This window comes from Bison bison, unplaced genomic scaffold, assembly GCF_000754665.1.
Source record: "Bison bison bison isolate TAMUID 2011002044 unplaced genomic scaffold, Bison_UMD1.0 scf7180017864316, whole genome shotgun sequence".
Lineage (NCBI taxonomy): Eukaryota > Metazoa > Chordata > Mammalia > Artiodactyla > Bovidae > Bison > Bison bison.
Genome location: NW_011494888.1, coordinates 3578158 through 3597184, shown reverse-complemented (window position 1 = coordinate 3597184; position 19027 = coordinate 3578158). Strand labels below are relative to the sequence as shown.

Here is a 19027-nt window from a genome sequence, read left to right as displayed (position 1 = left end):
GCATAGTCAATAAAGCAGAAATAGATGTTTTTCTGGAACTCTCTTGCTTTTTCCGTGATCCAGCAGATGTTGGCAATTTGATCTCTGTTTCCTCTGCCTTTTCTAAAACCAGCTTGAACATCTGGAAGTTCACGGTTCACATATTGCTGAAGCCTGGCTTGGAGAATTTTGAGCGTTATTTTACTAGCGTGTGAGATGAGTGCAATTGTGCGATAGTTTGAGCATTCTTTGGCATTACCTTTCTTTGGGATTGGAATGAAAACTGACCTTTTCCAGTCCTGTGGCCACTGCTGAGTTTTCCAAATTTGCTGGCATATTGAGTGCAGCACTTTCACAGCATCATCTTTCAGGATTTGGAATAGCTCAACTGGAATTCTATCACCTCCACTAGCTTTGTTCGTAGTGATACTTTCTAAGGCGCACTTGACTTCACATTCCAGGCTGTCTGGCTCTAGGTCAGTGATCACACCCTTATGATTATCTGGGTTGTGAAGCTCTTTTTTGTACAGTTCTTCTGTGTATTCTTGCCATCTCTTCTTAATATCTTCTGCTTCTGTTAGGTCCATACCATTTCTGTCCTTTATCAAGCCCATCTTTATAAATACAGAACCACAAAAAGCAGAGCATATGTGTTTTGAGTTCACTGCTATGCTTAGGTACATTCACTATATTGTATGGGACTGCAGAGAGGCTGTTTTCCTGAAATAGCTATGTTGTTCAGTTGCTAAGTCATCTCCAACTTTTTATGACCCTGTGGACTGCAGCGTGTAAGCTCTGTCCTCCACTATTGCCCAGAGCTTGATCAAATTCATGTCCAATGAGTCAATGATGCTATCTAATCATCTCATCCTCTGTAGCCCCCTTTTCCTTTTGCCTTCAATCTTCCCAGCATCTGGATCTTTTCCAGTGAATTGGCTCTTACCATCAGGTGCCCAAACTATTGAGCTTCAACCTTAGCATTTGTCCTTCCAATGAGTATCCAGGGTCGATTTCCTTTAGGGTTGACTGGTTTGATCTCCTTGTAGTCCAAGAGACTCTGAAGAGTTTTCTCCAGCACCAAATTTGAAAGCATCGATTCTTCAGTGCCCAGCCTTCTTTATGACACAGCTTACAACCGTATGTGACTACAGAAAAACCATAGCATTGACTATACGGACCTTTGTCAGCAAAGTGATGTCTCTGCTTTTTAATATGCTGTCTATGGTTGTCATAGCTTTCCTTCCAAGGAGCAAGTGTATTTTAACTTCCTGGCTACAGTCACTGTCCACAGTGATTTTGGAGCCCAAGAAAATAAAATCTGTCACTGTTTCCACTTTTTCCCCTTTTATTTGCTCTGAAGTGATGGGACTGGATGGCTTGATCTTAGTTTTTTTAATGTTGAGTTTCAAGCCAACTTTTTCACTCTCATCAACAGGCTCTTTAGTCCCTCTTTGCTTTCCTACCATTAGAATGGTGTCATCTGCATATCTGAGGTTGTTGCTATTTCTCTTAGCAGTCTTGATTCCATCTTGTGATTCATCAAGCTCAGCATTTCTCATGATATACTTGGCATATAAATTAAATGAGCAGGGTGACAATATACAGCCTTCACGTACTTCTTTCCTGATTTGGAACCCGTCAGTTGTTCCATGTCCAATTCTTACTTTGCTTCTTGACTTACATACAGGTTTCTTGGGAGACAGGTAAGGTGATCTGGTATTCCCATCTCTTTAAGAATTTTCCACAGTTTGCTGTTTTCCACACAATCAAAGGCTTTAGAATAGTCAGTGAAGCAGAAGTAAATGTTTTTCTGGAAGTCCCTTGCTTTCTCTATGATCCATCTACTGTTGGCAATTTGATCTCTCATTCTTCTGCCTTTTCTGATCCCAGCTTGAACATCTGAAAGTTCTTGATTCATGTACTGCTGAAGCCTTGCTTGAAGTATTTTAAGCATAATCTTGAAAGCATGTGAAATGAGTGCAATTGTATGGTAGTTTGAACATTATTTGACATTGCCCTTCTTTGGGATTGGAATGAAAACTGACCTTTTCTAGTCCTGTGGCCACTGTTCAGTTTTCCAAATTTGCTGATTTACTGAAACAACAACTTCTTATCTCTCCTTGCTATTTTCTGCATTCAGTTGGGTATATCTCTCCCTTTCTTCCTTTCCTTTCATTCTCTCCTTTCCTCAGCTATTTGTAAAGCCTTTCAGACAATCACTTTGCCTTCTTACATTTCTTTTTCTTTTGAGATGGTTTTGGTCATTGACTCCTGTACAGTGTTACAAACCTCCATCCATAGTTCTGTAGTTACTCTACCAGATCTATTGAGTCTATTCATCATCTTCATTGTATAATCATAAGGGATTTGATTTAGATCTTATCAGAATGGCTCAGTGGTTTTCCCTACTTTCTTCAGTTTTAGCCTGAATTTTACAATGATGAGATGATGATCTGAGCCACAGTCAGCTCCAGGTCTTGTTTTTGCTGAGTGTATAAAGCTTCTCCATCTTTGGCTACAAAGAATATAATCAACCTGACTTCAGTATTGACTATTTGGTGAAATCCATGTGTAGAGCCATCCCTTGTATTGCTAGAAGAGGGTGTTTGCTACGACCAGTGCAGTCTTTTGGCAAAAGTCTGTTTTGCACCCAAGTACTGTGTCTTGGACTCATTTGTTGACTATAAGGGCTACCCCATTTCTTCTAAGGGATTCTTGCCCACAGTAGTAGATATAATGGTCATCTGAATTAAATTCACCCGTTCCAGTCCATTTTAGTTTACTGATTCCTCAAATGTCGATGTTCACTCTTCGATCTTGTGCTTGACTACGTCCAACTTGATTCATAAACATAACATTCCAGGTTCCTATGCAGTATTGTTCTTTATAGCATCAGACTTTTCTTTGATCACCAGATACATCCACAGCTAAGTGTCATCCCTGTTTTGTCCAACCCACATAATCCTTTCTGCACCTATTCATAATTGCCCTCTGATCTTCCCCAGTAGCATATTGCATTCCTTCTGACTTGGGGGGCTCATCTTCTGGTGTCATATCTTTTTGCCTTTTCATACTGCTCGTGAGGTTCTCCAGGCAAGAACACTGAAGGAGTTTGCCAGTCCCTCCTCCAGTGGACCACCTTCTCTCAGAACTCTTCACTATGACCTGTCTGTGATGGATGGCCCTGCAGGGCATGGCTCATAGCTTCATTGAGTTATGCAAGCCCCTTCACCACAAGGCTGGGATCTATGAAGGGGCTATATGCTGTTTTAAAGCATGGTAGACCATGTGGAACACTCTTCTGTGATAAGTGTATCTGGAAGAGAAATGAGAATGCCACAAATACCTCATAGGAATACATTCAGGTAAATACCTTTTACTTTTTAACTCTTACCAGTCTGTGTAAATTAGGTTAAACTTTCAAGTTGCTTATGATTTTTTTTTTATATTAACTGGTTAATTAGCCCAGATTCATCTTTTATCTTATCCCCTTTCAGTCTATCTCACTTACTTTTTTAGCAGGCTCAGAGAGTAAAGAATCTGCCTGCAGTGTGGGAGACCCGAGTTCAATTTCTGGGTTAGGAAAGTCCCCTGGAGAAGAGAATGGCAACTCACTCTGGTATTCTTGCCTAAAGAATTCCATGGATAGAAGAGGCAGGCATTCTGTAGTCCATGGGGTTGCAAAGACTCAGAGATGACTGAGTGACTAATGCATTTTATATTTGTTAAAATCATATTTGTATCAATCCAACTTTGTGAAACTGTTAACTCCCACCAATTGGACTACAAGGAGGTCAAAGCAGTCAATCCTAAAGGAAATCAACCCTGAATATTCACTGGAAGGAGTGAAGCTGAAGCTTTAATACTTTGGCCACCTGATAACAAAGAGCCAACTCATTATAAAAGACCCTGATACTGGGAAACATTGAAGGCAGAAGGAGAACGGGGCAACAGAGGATGAGATGGTTCAATGGCATCAACGACTCAATGGACATGAGTTTGAGCAAACTCTGGGATATAGTGGAGGACAGTGCAGCCTGATGTGCTACAGTCCATGGTGTCGAAGAGTTAGTGACTGAACAGCAACAAGCAACACATAAACAGATTTTTGGGGAGGAGGCTGAAGGCCCTGAGCACAAGTCAGTTTGGGAAGCCCTTGAAGCTTCACTCCTTTTGGAGCTGCATCAGTGCTATATGGTTTCCAAGGTCTCAGGTCAAGTGGGCTGCAGTTAGAGGTTCTTGGTCACCATTAATGGGCTTTTCCACAGAGCTTGCATCAGATCTCTGTGCTTATATGATTTCTAATGATTATCCCCTTTGCTTTGCAGACCGTCTTTCTTACTAGCTTGATGAGATCATTAGGGAATAAGAACACTGTTCTCCTTGGTTTGGGCTTCCAGATGTTCCAGTTAGCCTGGTATGGTTTTGGATCTCAAGCATGGTAAGTCTCTCCAATAGATTCTCATGACAGATTGATCTTTTAGAGGAGCTTGAATTAGTTGAGTGTTCGTGCAAAAGAAGCAGGAGTTACTTTACTAGCATAGTGTATTCAAAATTTCAAAAACCCTTTAGCCTTAGTTTGAGGAAGGGTACAGCTAGATAATTCCACATTATTCAGACAGATTACCTTCACCTCAGCAAGCTTCAGTGAGATGTTACTTAACTAAATATATGTATCTCTTTCTCCAGCCCTCCAAAAAAATTTTTATGCCTAATTGTTAAACACATTTGTCAGTTTTTGGTGACAGCACAAATAGTCAAAAAGAAAACAAGGAAAAATGACTGATTATGGCAGGATTTACTGCTATAATTAGCTGAGTGACATTGGCCAGTGACATAATCTTTATAATACAAAGTATGTGAGTTAGATGAACACTAAGATCTCCTCCAAAAGCTTCTGTACCCAGAGGCAGTTATTACTTCTAACAGTTAGATTCCTGTTAATAGGAAAGCAAGTCAAATTAAGCCCTGTGCAATAAGAAAAAGTAAAAAGAAGTGAGTACTGTTTTGTTGCGTGGCAAGTTTCCTTATGTGCCTATTACCAAATACTACAGTTCATATCTTCACTTAAAATGTTTGACTTGGTCCTTATTTTCCAACTGGAAATGAATGACACAGTTTAGAACTTTAAATGCTTTAGGTGGTTAGTAGTAGATTCTTCTTGTTCTTGGAAACCTTAATTTTAGTCCTATGAACTTTGGTTCAACAGCTGATTCTATCAACCTAAAGGGTTTTTCCTTTTAAGTAAGGTTATTCTTGTCATCCCCAAGACAGTCTGGCCAAACAGGTTTTTAGCTCAATTGGCACTGGACTTTGCTCACACTCACGCTTAATACTAACACACATATAAGTTCAAAGGAACATAAGTTCCTTTCATTGAGACAAAGGTCTAAAGGAAGCAGACTTAGAAGTCTGCAAGATGCCATCCTGAACTCCAGGTCTCCATTTTTCTCAGTTGGCTGCACATAACACTTTATTGAGGGTAGGAAACTGAGCAGCCTAAGGGCAGTTTGGAGGCGAGCCTTTGAAAAGTACAAAGAAAAAAGTGGAAAATTGGTGAGAAAAAGTGTGGCTTTACAGAAACAAGAAATCCTTTTGAATTTCATTGAGCTTGCATTTAAAGATGACAATAGAGAAACCAGGAAGAAAAACATATTTTGACAGGTAAGATAAAGAAATGAAACTTTCCCAGCTCATGAAGTGATCAGTATTAGTATAAACAGTGTGCTGTGTAACGTTCTATGTTTAAAAAAAAAAAAAACAATTTTCAAAGAGGAAAAAAAATAAATACAACTTAATATAAGACAACAGAAAGCATTTTGTGCTTTTGCCGCTTGTACTCTGAACAGCTCTCTCACTGGGGCTGGCCTGCCGCCTGACCACAGCCTGACCTGTCATTGCAGGATGATGTGGGCAGCAGGGATTGTGGCCGCCGTGTCCAGCATTACGTTCCCAGCAGTCAGTACCCTCGTCTCTCAGAACGCAGACTCAAACCAGCAAGGTGAGGTCACTGTCCCCCTCACTGTTTCTTTCCCTCAGTGGAGATGTACCTGCCAGAATCATGAGCATCTCTGATGTCTTTCCACATCAGCATAGAAACAGGTTACAGCTGTATGGTCCCTGCTGAACAATCATACCTCTTTACTTTGACAAATAGGAAAATTCTCTTTTCCTTCCTGATTTGATTTTATACTCATATTTTTGAAATCTGGACACAGCAAGTCAGAATACTTAGAAATACAACTATCTAATTTCTCTTTTCAGTTTTGACTCTTCTTTTATGTTACTGTCAGAATTTACTAGACTATACTCATATTTTAACAAATATCTGTTAAATAATTGATAGACTAGCTACTAAAACAATGAGTTCTTTATTTAATCACTGTAATCACTGAAGTTTCTTTAATTTGTAATCACTCAAAGTCCATTATTTACTCAGTTTAGAAAATGATTCTTTGAGCAAATAAATCTGCGTAGTTCTTGATATTTGAATTGCAGAGTGAGAGACAAAAGTAAGATGACTCTATAGAGTAGCACTGTAAATGTCTAGACTCTTCATCCTTCTTGTGCCTCTGGCTTCCCTATCAGGTACTTCTTACTGCTGAAATTAATTATTTTTCTTCTCCATCACTTAATGGTTTACCTGACTATAGTCAGAAAATAGTGAATTTTAGAAGAAGAAAAAATTTATGTCTTAGAGATCTTTAAAAAGTTTCAATAAAAAAAGAAACTAGACTGGAAAAGATAGTTTATTGGTTGCACTTATTTTTTCACATTGGAAATTAGCCATTTTATTCATATCTACTTTTGTTTTTTATTTTTTTTAACAACAGATCCATGCTGGTTATCTATTTTAAATATAGCAGTTATCATTTGAAGACCTAAATCTGTGTTTTATCCTGTTACGGTCACTTAGCTGACAGCATCCTTGGGAGATGCTGTGGTTGAAGTAAAGGCATGAGCTATCTGAAGGATGGGCATTGCCTGGGCTCTAAGAGACTCTTATCTTGTCTCTCAGGGCATGAATTTGCTTTGGCTTCTTTTATGCTTACATGTATTAATACAGATGTTTCTAAATGTCAACAAATAAACTTATTAGAACACAGTATATTAGGTTGAATTATATTTGACTGTTTTTGACTTACAGAAATATCTATCTCATGATTCAAGCTAATTTTTTACCTGCCACATGAGACACCAGAGATACCTAGAAATTGACACTTCTGGAATTTTTCAGTACAGGTGTACTTGGAGTACAGCTATCACTGTGAGGAACAGAATCTGTCAGAAGGTGCTAGAAGCACACAGATTCAGGACCCCTATGGACTGACACTTGGGCAGGGATCCAAGATGCAAAGGACAGGTTTTTGTTGTAAAAGCACCATTAAATAAGTAGAAGAGGAAAATCTCAATCCGTAAAAAAGTAGAAATTGCCTATAAATTGAGAGTATTAAAATTTTTCATTTTATCATTCCGTATTTATAGGAAGATCTGTTGTTCAGGGGGGAATTCAGCCTCAAAGGGATTTTAGAGACATTGGTGTCATTTCATATCCTTATAGATCTTAGGACAGGTAGTGAGGAGAGTATTGTAAGGGCATAGAAAAGGACAAGATTTGTACAATGAATGGATATCAGTATGATGGGTACTCAGTCCAGCTTAATCAGTATTTTATAGTTTGAAAAAAAGGGCTCTTAAGTCTCCAATCTTGAGATGCTTTTCTGAGAAGACTGGCTCCCTTTTCTTTGTTCTGACTTAGGAGTTGCCCAGGGTATCATAACTGGAATAAGAGGACTCTGTAATGGACTGGGGCCAGCCTTGTATGGCTTCATATTCTACATGTTCCATGTGGAACTGACTGAGTTGGAACCAGAATTGATTTCTAACAATGCCGCCCTACAGGTAATTTGGTAATAAGCCTAGTTTTTAACAATTGTATCTGATTAGAGCAAAATCTTGTGACCTTAAATTTGGAAAGTGTTCTTATTTTTATAATATTACTATTGTATTTGACAGTAGTGTGTGTTCATTGCTTCTTGAGACTAGGGCGGGATCATTTCAGTGATAATGTCTTATGTAAAATATTTGTCTTGCCTTTGTTCAGATTCTGTTTTCACCTGCATAATTTCTGTGGTCAGAATGCTGTCCTCTGGTGAAACTGAGGCCAAATAAAAGATGAAATAACCTAAACTTCCAGCTACAAATTGAGCTGAAGTGCTTTTTCTACCTTTTATTTGCTGTTACTTCCCTGCTTCCAATCTATGTATAATATAGATTTCTGCACAAAACTGGAATTAATGTTCTTACATATACAGACTGCATGATCTCTGGTCACAGGGCAAGATTAGAGATAAACAGCTGTGCTTACGTATTTGGTTAAGCTGTCGGAAAGCAGTGATTAGTTGCCCTCCATTGTATTCCAGACACCAGGCTTTGTTAGAATTTGCCATGACAGTTAATGAACATTTGCTAATGAGAAAGTAACTCACTTTTCAGTGGTGTGGTTTTTATTTTTTTATTTTTTTTGGTTTATCCAGTACTAATTTTAGTTTGAAAGGCTAACCAAATTCTTCATCTTCATTTGTTTCCACACCCACCAGGGAGCTGTCATCCCAGGCCCACCATTTTTGTTTGGGGCATGTATAGTTTTTATGTCTTTCCTGGTTGCTGTATTCATCCCTGAGTACAGTAAAGGTGGAATTCAAAAACACAGCAACAGTATCAGTGGCAGCCTGGCCAACACTCCAGAACGGGGCAGTGATGAGGACATTGAGCCACTACTGCAGGACAGCAGCATCTGGGAGCTTTCTTCCCTCGAAGAGCCTGGGCATCAGTGCACTGAGCTATAAATTCTGCAGAAAGGATTCTGTGGACGCCATCTCTGAGAGCCATGGGGGAGCCACACCACATGGAGACTTCATGGTGCTGGGGCGGAGATACCAGTGGCACCCTTCAGGGCTGAGTTTGAGAAGTAACCACCCCTGTCCCTCTGTCTTCCTCCCCTTCCTCTTCCTGTGCCTCTTACCCCATTCTTTTCCTTTTCATTATACATTAGAACTAAATAAGATTTGAAATATACTTTTCTGCAAATAATATGCAACTCTGAAAGTTATCTGGGATCCACATTCAGACACTCAAAATCTGTGGTAGAAATGATGGCTTTCCTTTAATAATGTCAGTGTAGGAGTGATCATGTCCTTTTCAAAAGGTGCAGGATTGTAATACAACTGCTGTCTCTGACAAAATTTAAGATAAAAAATCCCATATTTTCTCCTTTCCTGTTCCTCTGAACTGTGTGCGTTTATCCCATGACAGTTTGTGAGTGGCTGCTTCAGGAGTCGCTCAGTATCAGGGATCTGTTGCCTTTGTTCTAAGGTCAGCAAAAATCTAGTCTTACTCTCCTTTCCTTCTCTACTTCCTATTCTTGGCTAGAATGAAATTCAGCATATACACCTCTGGATAGTAACAATACTGATTAGTATTATTTAATACCTTTACCAGAGGAAGGAAAATTTTTTAATAAATCTAAATCATGAAGAACTAGCAGTTCAGATTCGTGGACCTAATGTCTTGGTTAGATCCATGGTGATTTTACAGAAGAAAAAGATACATCAAGCATTCTGGTGGCAACATAGAAATTGGAGGGTGCTTGTAAGAAGGTTCTCAACAAGGTAAACATTCCTAAGTGCAGATGAGAGTTAGTAGCTGGATACCAGTGGAGTTTATATCCAAGTTTAGACTCATGTAATGTTTTGTTACTATTTACTCCCACCCACATATCCTGTGTCCTGCTTTTCACTGTATCACATCCCTACCTTAACTGTAATATGTAGGCATTTGTTTTCAGTCTTCGTTTTCATCTGTTATCTGCATTTTAAATCTCATAGGAATATGCACAGCAAATCCCTTCCTAAAATATGGGTTTAGGAAGCTCAGTTTCACAAGTGTCTTGCTAATTTTTCAAGATGTTTTATGGACAAAGAAAACTTTACAGATTTATGTGTTTTGCTGCACGAGTAAGTGGAGCATTAACTAGGGCCCATCTTTAACATAGCACTCCTTTGAAAGTTTTATAGGTATGAAATATATGTAGCTATATCATAAGGAGTTTTAATTTTCTTTGATGGGGTGCTGTGTAAATATTGTTATTTATAAATATAATGAAAGTATTGACAGAAAAAATATATATACAACTTTTATAAAGGATTGTGTACTGACTGAATACATTTAAAAGAAAATATATTTTGAAACCTGTTCTGCTATGAACAAAGATAACATATCTTTTTTTACTATGCTGTTGATTTTTAAGTTAAGCTTCCTAATGCATAATAAATTTGCAATGGATACTTTTATGTCTTTTGTATTTCTTTAAAGCAAATGGTACCATTGATCTTTAGGTTCTCCTTTGGGTGACTTTCAGCTAAAATAAGTTTTTAGTCCTTAAGCTAATGCAAAAGATATGTGTATTTTCAAAATTAGTTTCATTTCAAAATCTTCAAAATGAGTTCACAACTTTTTAAAAATTTTTCAAAAAGCAGGGATACAAACAGTTACTTGTACACCCATGTTTATTAGCAGCATTATTCACAGTAGCCAAAAGGTGGAAGAACTCAAGTGTACATTGTTGGGTGAGTAGATGAAGAAAATATGGTATATACAAAAATGGAATATTATTCAGCCTTTAAAAGGATTCTAACACATGTTATAACATGGGTGAACCTTAATGTTATGCTAAGTGAAATAAGCAGGATGCATACTTTTGTCACAAAAGGAAAAAAACTGTATGATTCCACTTATATGAAATATCTAGTCAAATTCACATAGAAAGTAGTGGTTGCCAGGACTTGGGGGAAATGGAAGTGGGAAGTTATTATGTAATGGATAGATTTTCAGTTTTGGGCTTTCCCTGTGGCTCAGTGGTAAAGAATGTATCTGCAATTCAGGAGATTCAGGAAATATGGGCTTGATCTCTGGGTCGGGAAGATCTGGGGAAGGAAATGGCAACCCACTCCAGTATCTTGGCTGGAAAATCCCAGGGACAGAGAGGACCCTTGCGGGCTACAGTCCATGGAGTTGCAAAGATTTGCAAGAAAAGTTCTGGAGATGGATGGTGAGGCTGGTTGCACAACAATGTAAATGTACTCAATGCCATTGAACTAACCTAAAAATGGTTAAAATGATCCATTTTATTATTAAGTATATCTTGTCACAATTTTTTTAAAACTTAGGTAGATTTTTTAAATTGAAATAGAAGTCACCATTTTAACCATTCTACAGTGTACAGTTCAGTGACGTTTAGTTCATTCACAAAGTTGTGCAACTATTAGCATCAATTCCAGAACATTTCCATCATCCCAGAAGGTAGACCCCATCCCCATTAGCAATCACTACCAATTTCCCCATGCCCATCCCCTGAAAACCAGTAATATACTTTCTGTGTCTGTAGATTTGCCTATTTTGAATGTTTCATATAAATGGAATTATACAGTATGTGACATTTTGTGTCTGGCTTCTTTTACATACCATGTTTTCAAGGTTCATCCATGTTGTATCATGTGTCAAATTTTATTCCCTTTTGAGGGTGAATATTCTATTTTGTGCATATACCAAATGCACAAAATGGAATTTTCCTTTATTCATTTATCAGTTGATAATATCATTTGGTATTTGGATGGTTTTCACTTTTAATATGAATATTAACTCGCTGTGAACATTCTTGTCCATGTTTTTTGGTGAGCATATCCTGTTAGGTATATATATATCAGGGAGTAGAATTACTAGGTCATTTAGTGGAGAAGGCAGTGGCACCCCACTCCAGTACTCTTGCCTGGAAAATCCCATGGATGGAGGAGCCTGGAAGGCGGCAGTCCGTGGGGTCACTGAGGGTCGGACACGACTGAGCGACTTCACTTTCACTTTAGTACTATTTAACCATTTGAGGAACTGACACATCAGCTCCACATTTTACTGTCCTATCTGTAATGTCGGAGAGCTTCATTTCTGTATTTCTTTACCAATACTTGTTAATTTCTGTTTTGTTGCCACTGTTTGTAGACATTCTAGTGGGTTTAGAGCGGTATCTCATGGTTTTGATTTGCATTTCCATAATGACTAATCGTACTGAGCATTTTTTTGTGTCCTTATTTGCCATTTATATATATTTTTTTTTTTTTTTTTTAAAGAAATGTCTATTCAAATCCTTTGCCTATTTTTGAATCAGGATGACTGTTCTATTGTTGAGTTGTAAGAGTTCTTTATAAATTCTGGACACAGTTCAGTACAGTTCAGTCACTCAGTTGTGTCCTACTCTTTGCAACCTCATGAACCACAGCACGCCAGGCCTGCCTATCCATCACCAACTCCCAGAGTCCACCCAAACCCATGTCCATCGAGTCGGTGATGCCATCCAACCATCTCATCCTCTGTCGTCCCCTTCTCCTCCTGTCCCCAACCTTTCCCAGCATCCGGGTCTTTTCAAATAAGTCAGCTCTTCACATCAGGTGGCCAAAGTACTGGAATTTCAGCTTCAACATCAGTCCTACCAATGAACACCCAGGACTGATCTCCTTTAGGATAGACTGGTTGGACCTCCTTGCAGTCCAAGGGACTCTCGAGAGTCTTCTCCAACATCACTGTTCAAAAGCATCAATTCTTCAGCACTCAGCTTTCTTTATAGTCCAACTCTCACATCCATACATGACCACTGGAAAAACCATAGCTTTGACTAGACAGAACTTTATTGGCAAAATAATGTCTCTGCTTTTCAATATGCTATCTAGGTTGGTCATAACTTTCCTTCCAAGGAGTAAGCATCTTTTAATTTCATGGCTGTAATCACCATCCACAGTGATTTTGGAGCCCAGAAAAATAAAGTCTGACACTGTTTTCCCATCTATTTGCCATGAAGTGATGGGACCGGATACCATGATCTTCGTTTTCTGAATGTTGAGCTTTAAGCCAACTTTTTCACTCTCCTCTTTCACTTTCATCAAGAGGCTCTTTAATTCTTCACTTTCTGCCATAAGGGTGGTGTCATCTGTATATCAGGTTATTGATATTTCTCCCGACAGTCTTGATTCCAGCTTGTGCTTCATCCAGTCCAGCGTTTTCTCATGATGTACTCTGCATATAAGTTAAATAAGCAGGGTGACAATACACAGCCTTGAGATACTCCTTTTCCTATTTGGAACCAGTCTGTTGTTCCATGTCCAGTTCTAACTGTTGCTTCCTGACCTGCATACAGGTTTCTCAAGAGGCAAGTCAGGTGGTCTGGTATTCCCATCACTTTCAGAATTTTCCACAGTTTGTTGTGATCCACACAGTCAAAGGCTTTGGCATAGTCAATAAGGCAGAAATAGGTGTTTTTCTGGAACTCTCTTGCTTTTTCCATGATCCAGCAGATGTTGGCAATTTGATCTCTGGTTCCTCTGCCTTTTCTAAAGCCAGCTTGAACATCTGGAAGTTCACGATTCATGTATTGCTAAAGCCTTGCTTGGAGAATTTTGAGCATTACTTTACTAGCGTGTGAGATGAGTGCAATTGTGCGGTAGTTTGGTCATTCTTTGGCATTGCCTTTCTTTGGGATTGGAATGAAAACTGACCTTTTCCAGTCCTGTAGCCACTGCTGAGTTTTCCAAATTTGCTGGTACATTGAATGCAGCACTTTCACAGCATCATCTTTCAGGATTTGAAATAGCTCCACTGGAATTCCATCACCTCCACTAGTTTTGTTCATAGTGATGCTTCCTAAGGCCCACTTGCCTTCCAGGATGTCTGGCTCTAGGTGAGTGATCACACCATTGTGATTATCTGGGTCGTGAAGATCTTTTTTGTACAGTTCTTCTGTGTATTCTTGCCACCTCTTCTTAATATCTTCTGCTTCTGTTAGGTCCCTACCATTTCTGTCCTTTATTGAGCCCATCTTTGCATGAAAAGTTCCCTTGGTATCTTAATTTTCTTGAAGTGTTCTCTAGTCTTTCCTATTCTATTGTTTTCCTCTAATTCTTTGATCGCGATCAGCATTGATCAAATTGATCATTGATCGCTGAGGAAGGCTTTCTTATCTCTCTTTGCTGTTCTTTGGAATTCTGCATTCAAATGGGTATATCTTGCCTTTTCTCCTTTGCTTTTCACTTCCTGTCTTTTCACAGCTATTTGTAAGGTCTCCTCAGACAGCCATTTTGCTTTTTTGCATTTCTTTTTCTTGGGGATGATTTTGATTCCTGTCTCGTGTACAATGTCACGAACCTCTGTCCATAGTTCATCAGGCACTCTGTCTGTCACATCTAGTTCTTTAAATCTATTTCTCACTTCCACAGTACCCACTGGACACAGTACTCTTGATCAAATGTATAATTTGTGAATTTCTCCCATTGTGTGGGCTCTCTTTTCACTTTCTTGATTGTATCTTGATGCACAAAAGTTTTAGTGTTGATAAAGTCCAGTTTATCAGTTTTTTTTTTTCTTTTTGGTGCTTTGTTTGGTGTCCTATCAAGTCCAAGGTTATGAATTAATATGTTTTCTTCCTCTAAAAGAGTTTTATAGTTTGCATTTTCACATTTAGTTCTTTGGCCTTTCTTGAACTTACTTTTGTATGTGGTGTGAGGTAGGATTTCAGTGTCATTCTTTTTTGCACGTGAGTATTTAGTGACTGAGCATCATTTGTTGAAGAGATTTTTTCCCCACTGAATTGTCTTGGCACCCCCTATTGAAAATTAAGTGAACAATGATGTATGGGTCTATTTTTGAGCTTTCTTGTCTCTTGGTCTATTTTTTCTATCCTAATGGCAGTGGCACACAGTTTTGATTACTGTAGCTTTATCATATTGAGTTTTTAGATCAGAATGTATGAGTTCTCCAACTTTGTTCTTTTTAAAGGTTTATTGACTAGTCGGTGTCCCTTGAAATTCCTCAGGAATTGTAAAACCAGCTTTTCCATTTTAGGGAGGGGAAGGTAGTTGGTATTGAAAGAGTTAATTCTTAGGTAGATTGATATGAAGTCTGGGGGTCCCCAGGAGGAGAAAAGGACAAACTTTTTTTTCCTACATTCCTTCATGTTAGTCACATGAAACATTTTTTTATTTAAGCCCAGAGCTAATGATTATACAACAAAAAACAATTCATCTTACTTAGGGATATGTTTTTCCTTAAACTCTGTACCAATGATTATATAACAACAAGGTGTCTTGCTTGAGGACATGTTTCTCTTAAGAACCTTCTGACTAATCCTGTCATCTTAAAATGTAAATTCTGGGAGTGGTTCTGGTAGAACCTTTACAAACTTGAGACATTCTTTTGATTTATTGTTAATAACCAACTGAAAAAGTATATAGCTGTCTTGCTAACACTAGTGAGGGGGCATTCTCTGTCCCCCTTCTGATGTCTTATGTCAGAAGCTTTCTGCCTTTTTTCACTGCAGTAAAACTTTTGCCACACAAAAGCTCTGAGTGATCAAGCCTGGTCCCTGATCCTGAAGAAAAATCTTTGGAGATCACCGCCATAAGCTATCAGTATCTTGCTAAGGATTGAACTGAACTTGTAGATCATTTTGGGTGTAGTAAGATAATAATCTTAATAACATTATGCCTTCCTAACCATGAACATGGGGTGTCTTTACATTTAATTTCACTTTTAGACTTCATTTCTCATGTATAAAATGCATCTGATTTTTGTGTGTTGATTGTGTATCCTGAAACTTTGTTGAATTTATTGGCTCCAGTAGTTTTGGGTTTGTGTGTGTGTATGTGTGTGTTACTCTTAAGAATTTTCTGTCTTCAGGATCATGTTATCTCCAAGTAGGTAGTTTTCCTTTCCAGTTTGGATGTCTTTTATTTATTTTTCTTGCCTGATTTTCTGACTAGAACTTCCAGTATATCTTTGCTTTCTGTCTTCTTTATCTTAGGAGGAAAGCTTTCAGCTCTTCACCTTTGAGTATATTAGTTACAGATTTTTTAATAGACAACCTTTATCATGTTGTGGGACGTTCCCCTTTGTTTTTTGAGTGGAGTTTTTGTTTGTTATTTGTTTAGTTTTGTTTTATGATAAAAGGATGTTAGATTCTGTCAAATGTTTTTTTCTGCATTGAGATGATTGTGGTATTTTATTCTTCATTCTATTATTGTAGTGTATTACATTGGTTGGTTTTCATACGTCGATCCACTCTTAAATTACTGGGATAATTCCCAGTAATTATCCCACTTGGTCATAATCTTTAATATGTTGCTGGATACCGTGCACATTTTTTACTTTTTAAAGATTTTTTCATCTATATTCACAAAGAGTATTGGACTTTTCTAATGATGTCTTTCCAGCTTTGGTAATGCTGGTTTCATAGAAAATGTTTCCTTCTCTTCTGTTTTTGAAAGAGTTTAAAAAGAATTAGTGTTGATAGTACTTTAAACATTTGATAGAACACTACAGTATTAAGTTACCCCACACCAGGTATTTGAACAGAGAATTTAATATAAGGAGTAGTTAACTATACTGTTAACTAGGCAACCAAAAGAGTGAAGCGAGAACTCTAAGGCAGTGGGTAGTGGCTCTCAAATTTCGACATGCATCAAGGTCAACTGGAGTGCTTGTTAAACACAGATTTCTGCTCACACTATCTGAGTCACTGACTCAGCAGGTTGGATAGTGCTAGAAAATCTGCATTTCTAACCAGTTCCCAAGACGTGCTGATGTTGCTGATTCTGGGACCACAGTCTGAGAAGCATGTATCACGGGAGTAACAACTGTAGTTTATCCAGAATGAGGGAACAAAGGGAACAAATTCGAATTATTAAAATCTTAGGGAAGATTCTCCATGTGGTTGGGTCTCAGACATCTTCAAAGAACAACTGATGGTGTTTCTAGGCCTGGAAGTAAGGTGTGTATGGAGGTGATACTGTGTACCCGGGGTTCTGTCCATGATGAGAAAACTGAAAACTGGATTTAACTGCTGCTATGGGAAGGAACTACCTTTGCCAGGGTAAAGAAATTGTTGGTATGAAGCTATGAGAAATGAGAAGACAGGAGGGAGTCAGTCAGTGCCCCTTCCTCTTCAGTTTGCAGCCTCCTTCTAAGCACCCTCCATTGGTAGAGCTAACATATGAGCTGACAAAAACAGAACGGGCATGCCAACTAAAGGGCAAGTTGGAACTGAAAGACCGTAACTGAATCACTGGTTGCTACAACTGGTGTGAGCTCCTGTGTGGCCACCAACAAACTCCATTCTTCTATTTAATGAGATGTAACTCTTCTTTGCAAGTGATGCATCCGCCCTGTCCACAAAATTAGGAGGCACAAAATCTTAGTAGTGAGTTATCTGTCACTGAACTATGTTGATTACTTCTCAATCCCCAAATAATCATAGTCCCATTTGAAAATTCTTTTAGCAAAAGGTATAATTAACCTGCAATAAAACTTGTATAAAATCAGAAGAGAAGAAAATGCTAACTCTACATGTACACACACACCAGCAAAAGGAAGGAGATGATAGTCACCTGTCCTGTCCTCGCTTCTGTGACTGGTCATGTGACCTTCGGTTCAGTTCAGTCACTCAGTTATGTCCGACTCTTTGCAGTCCCACGGACTGCAGCACACCAGACTTCACCTGTCCATCATCAATTCCCAGAGCTTGCTCGAACTCATGTCCATCGAGTCACTGATGCCATCCAACCATCTCATCCTCTGTCATCCCCTTCTCCTCCTGCCTTCAATCTTTCCCAGTATCAGGGACTTTGACAATGAGTCAGTTCTTTGCATCAGATGGTGAAAGTATTGGTGCTTCAGCATCAGTTCTTCCAATGAATATTCAGGACTGGACTGGTTGGATCTCCTTGCAGTCCAAGGGGTTCTCAAGAGTCTTCTCCAACACCACAGTTCAAAAGCATCAATTCTTCAGTACTTAGGTTTCTTTATAGTCCAACTCTCACATCCATACATGACTACTAGAAAAACCGTAGCTTTGACTAGACAGACGTTTGTTGGCAAAGTAATGTCTCTGCTTTTTAATATGCTGTTTAGGTTAGTCATAGCTTTTCTTCCAAGGACAAGCATCTTAATTTCATGGCTGCAGTCACCATCTGCAGTGATTTTGGAGCCCAAGAAAATGAAGTCTGTCACTGTTTGCATTGTTTCTCTATCTATTTGCCATGAAGTGATGGAACCATATCCATGATCTTTGTTTTTTGAATGTTATGTTTTAACTCAACTTTTTCACTGTCTTCTTTTATATTCATCAAGAGACTTTTTAGTTCCTCTTCACTTTCTGCCATAAGAGTGGTGTCATCTGCATATCTGAGGTTATTGATATTTCTCCCAGCAATCTTGATTCCAGCTTGTGCTCCATCCAGCCTGGCATTTTGCTGATGTACTCTGCATATAAGTTAATTAAGCAAGGTGACAATATACAGCCTCAATGTACTCCTTTCCCAATTTTGAACCAGTCCCTTGTTCCATGTCTGGTTCTAACTGTTGCTTCTTGACCTGCATACAGATTTCTCAGGAGGCAGGTAAGATGGTCTGGTATTCCCACCTCTTTCAGAATTTTCCACAGTTTGTTGTGATCCACAAAGTCAAAGGTTTTGGCATAGTCAATGATACAGAAGTAGATTTTTTCTAGAATTGGCTAATATTTAAAACTTCTGCTTCTACCCATTCCATTTCCTTGACCTTCGATAGAACTTCAGCTTGTTGGTGTTTTCTGACAGGTAACCAAGATCTGAATTACTAACGGATCTGCACCCTCAGTAGTTGTACCACCATCATCATCATTATCATTGGTACCTGTAATTTTTCAGTAATCTTGTTACTAGGCATGGAGTACTAAGAACTATCTCAGAGAATCCCTAGAGTTCTGGACATAGCTCTCCTTTCCCCTCACTCGCAGCAACTTTGTCTCCTGCCTCTGTGGCATGAGGAGGCCAAGTAGGAGTCTCATTTCCCAGTGCAGTGGAACCATAGATGTTTCACCTCATAGCAGCATTACCCACTTCTCTCCAACTGGCATCTCAGAATTGCAAAGAGGGTTAATTAAAAAGCCTCTTGATGAAAGTGAAAGAGGAAA

The 19027-nt window shown here is 38.7% G+C and overlaps 1 protein-coding gene across 5 annotated transcripts in view; it reads left to right on the top strand.

Moving 5' to 3' along the window:
* The window catches only part of HIATL1 (hippocampus abundant transcript-like 1), a 121782-nt gene extending 111451 nt beyond the window's left edge, over positions 1–10331 (top strand). For all 5 annotated transcript variants that reach the window (XM_010852794.1, XM_010852793.1, XM_010852795.1 and 2 more), the window contains 4 exons: positions 4308–4420; positions 5883–5980; positions 7739–7881; positions 8580–10331. In XM_010852794.1, the coding sequence (XP_010851096.1) occupies positions 4308–4420; positions 5883–5980; positions 7739–7881; positions 8580–8828 (603 nt within the window). In that variant the 3' untranslated portion in view covers positions 8829–10331. The remainder of the gene's footprint in view (positions 1–4307; positions 4421–5882; positions 5981–7738; positions 7882–8579) is intronic.
* Positions 10332–19027: the final 8696 nt, after the last annotated feature.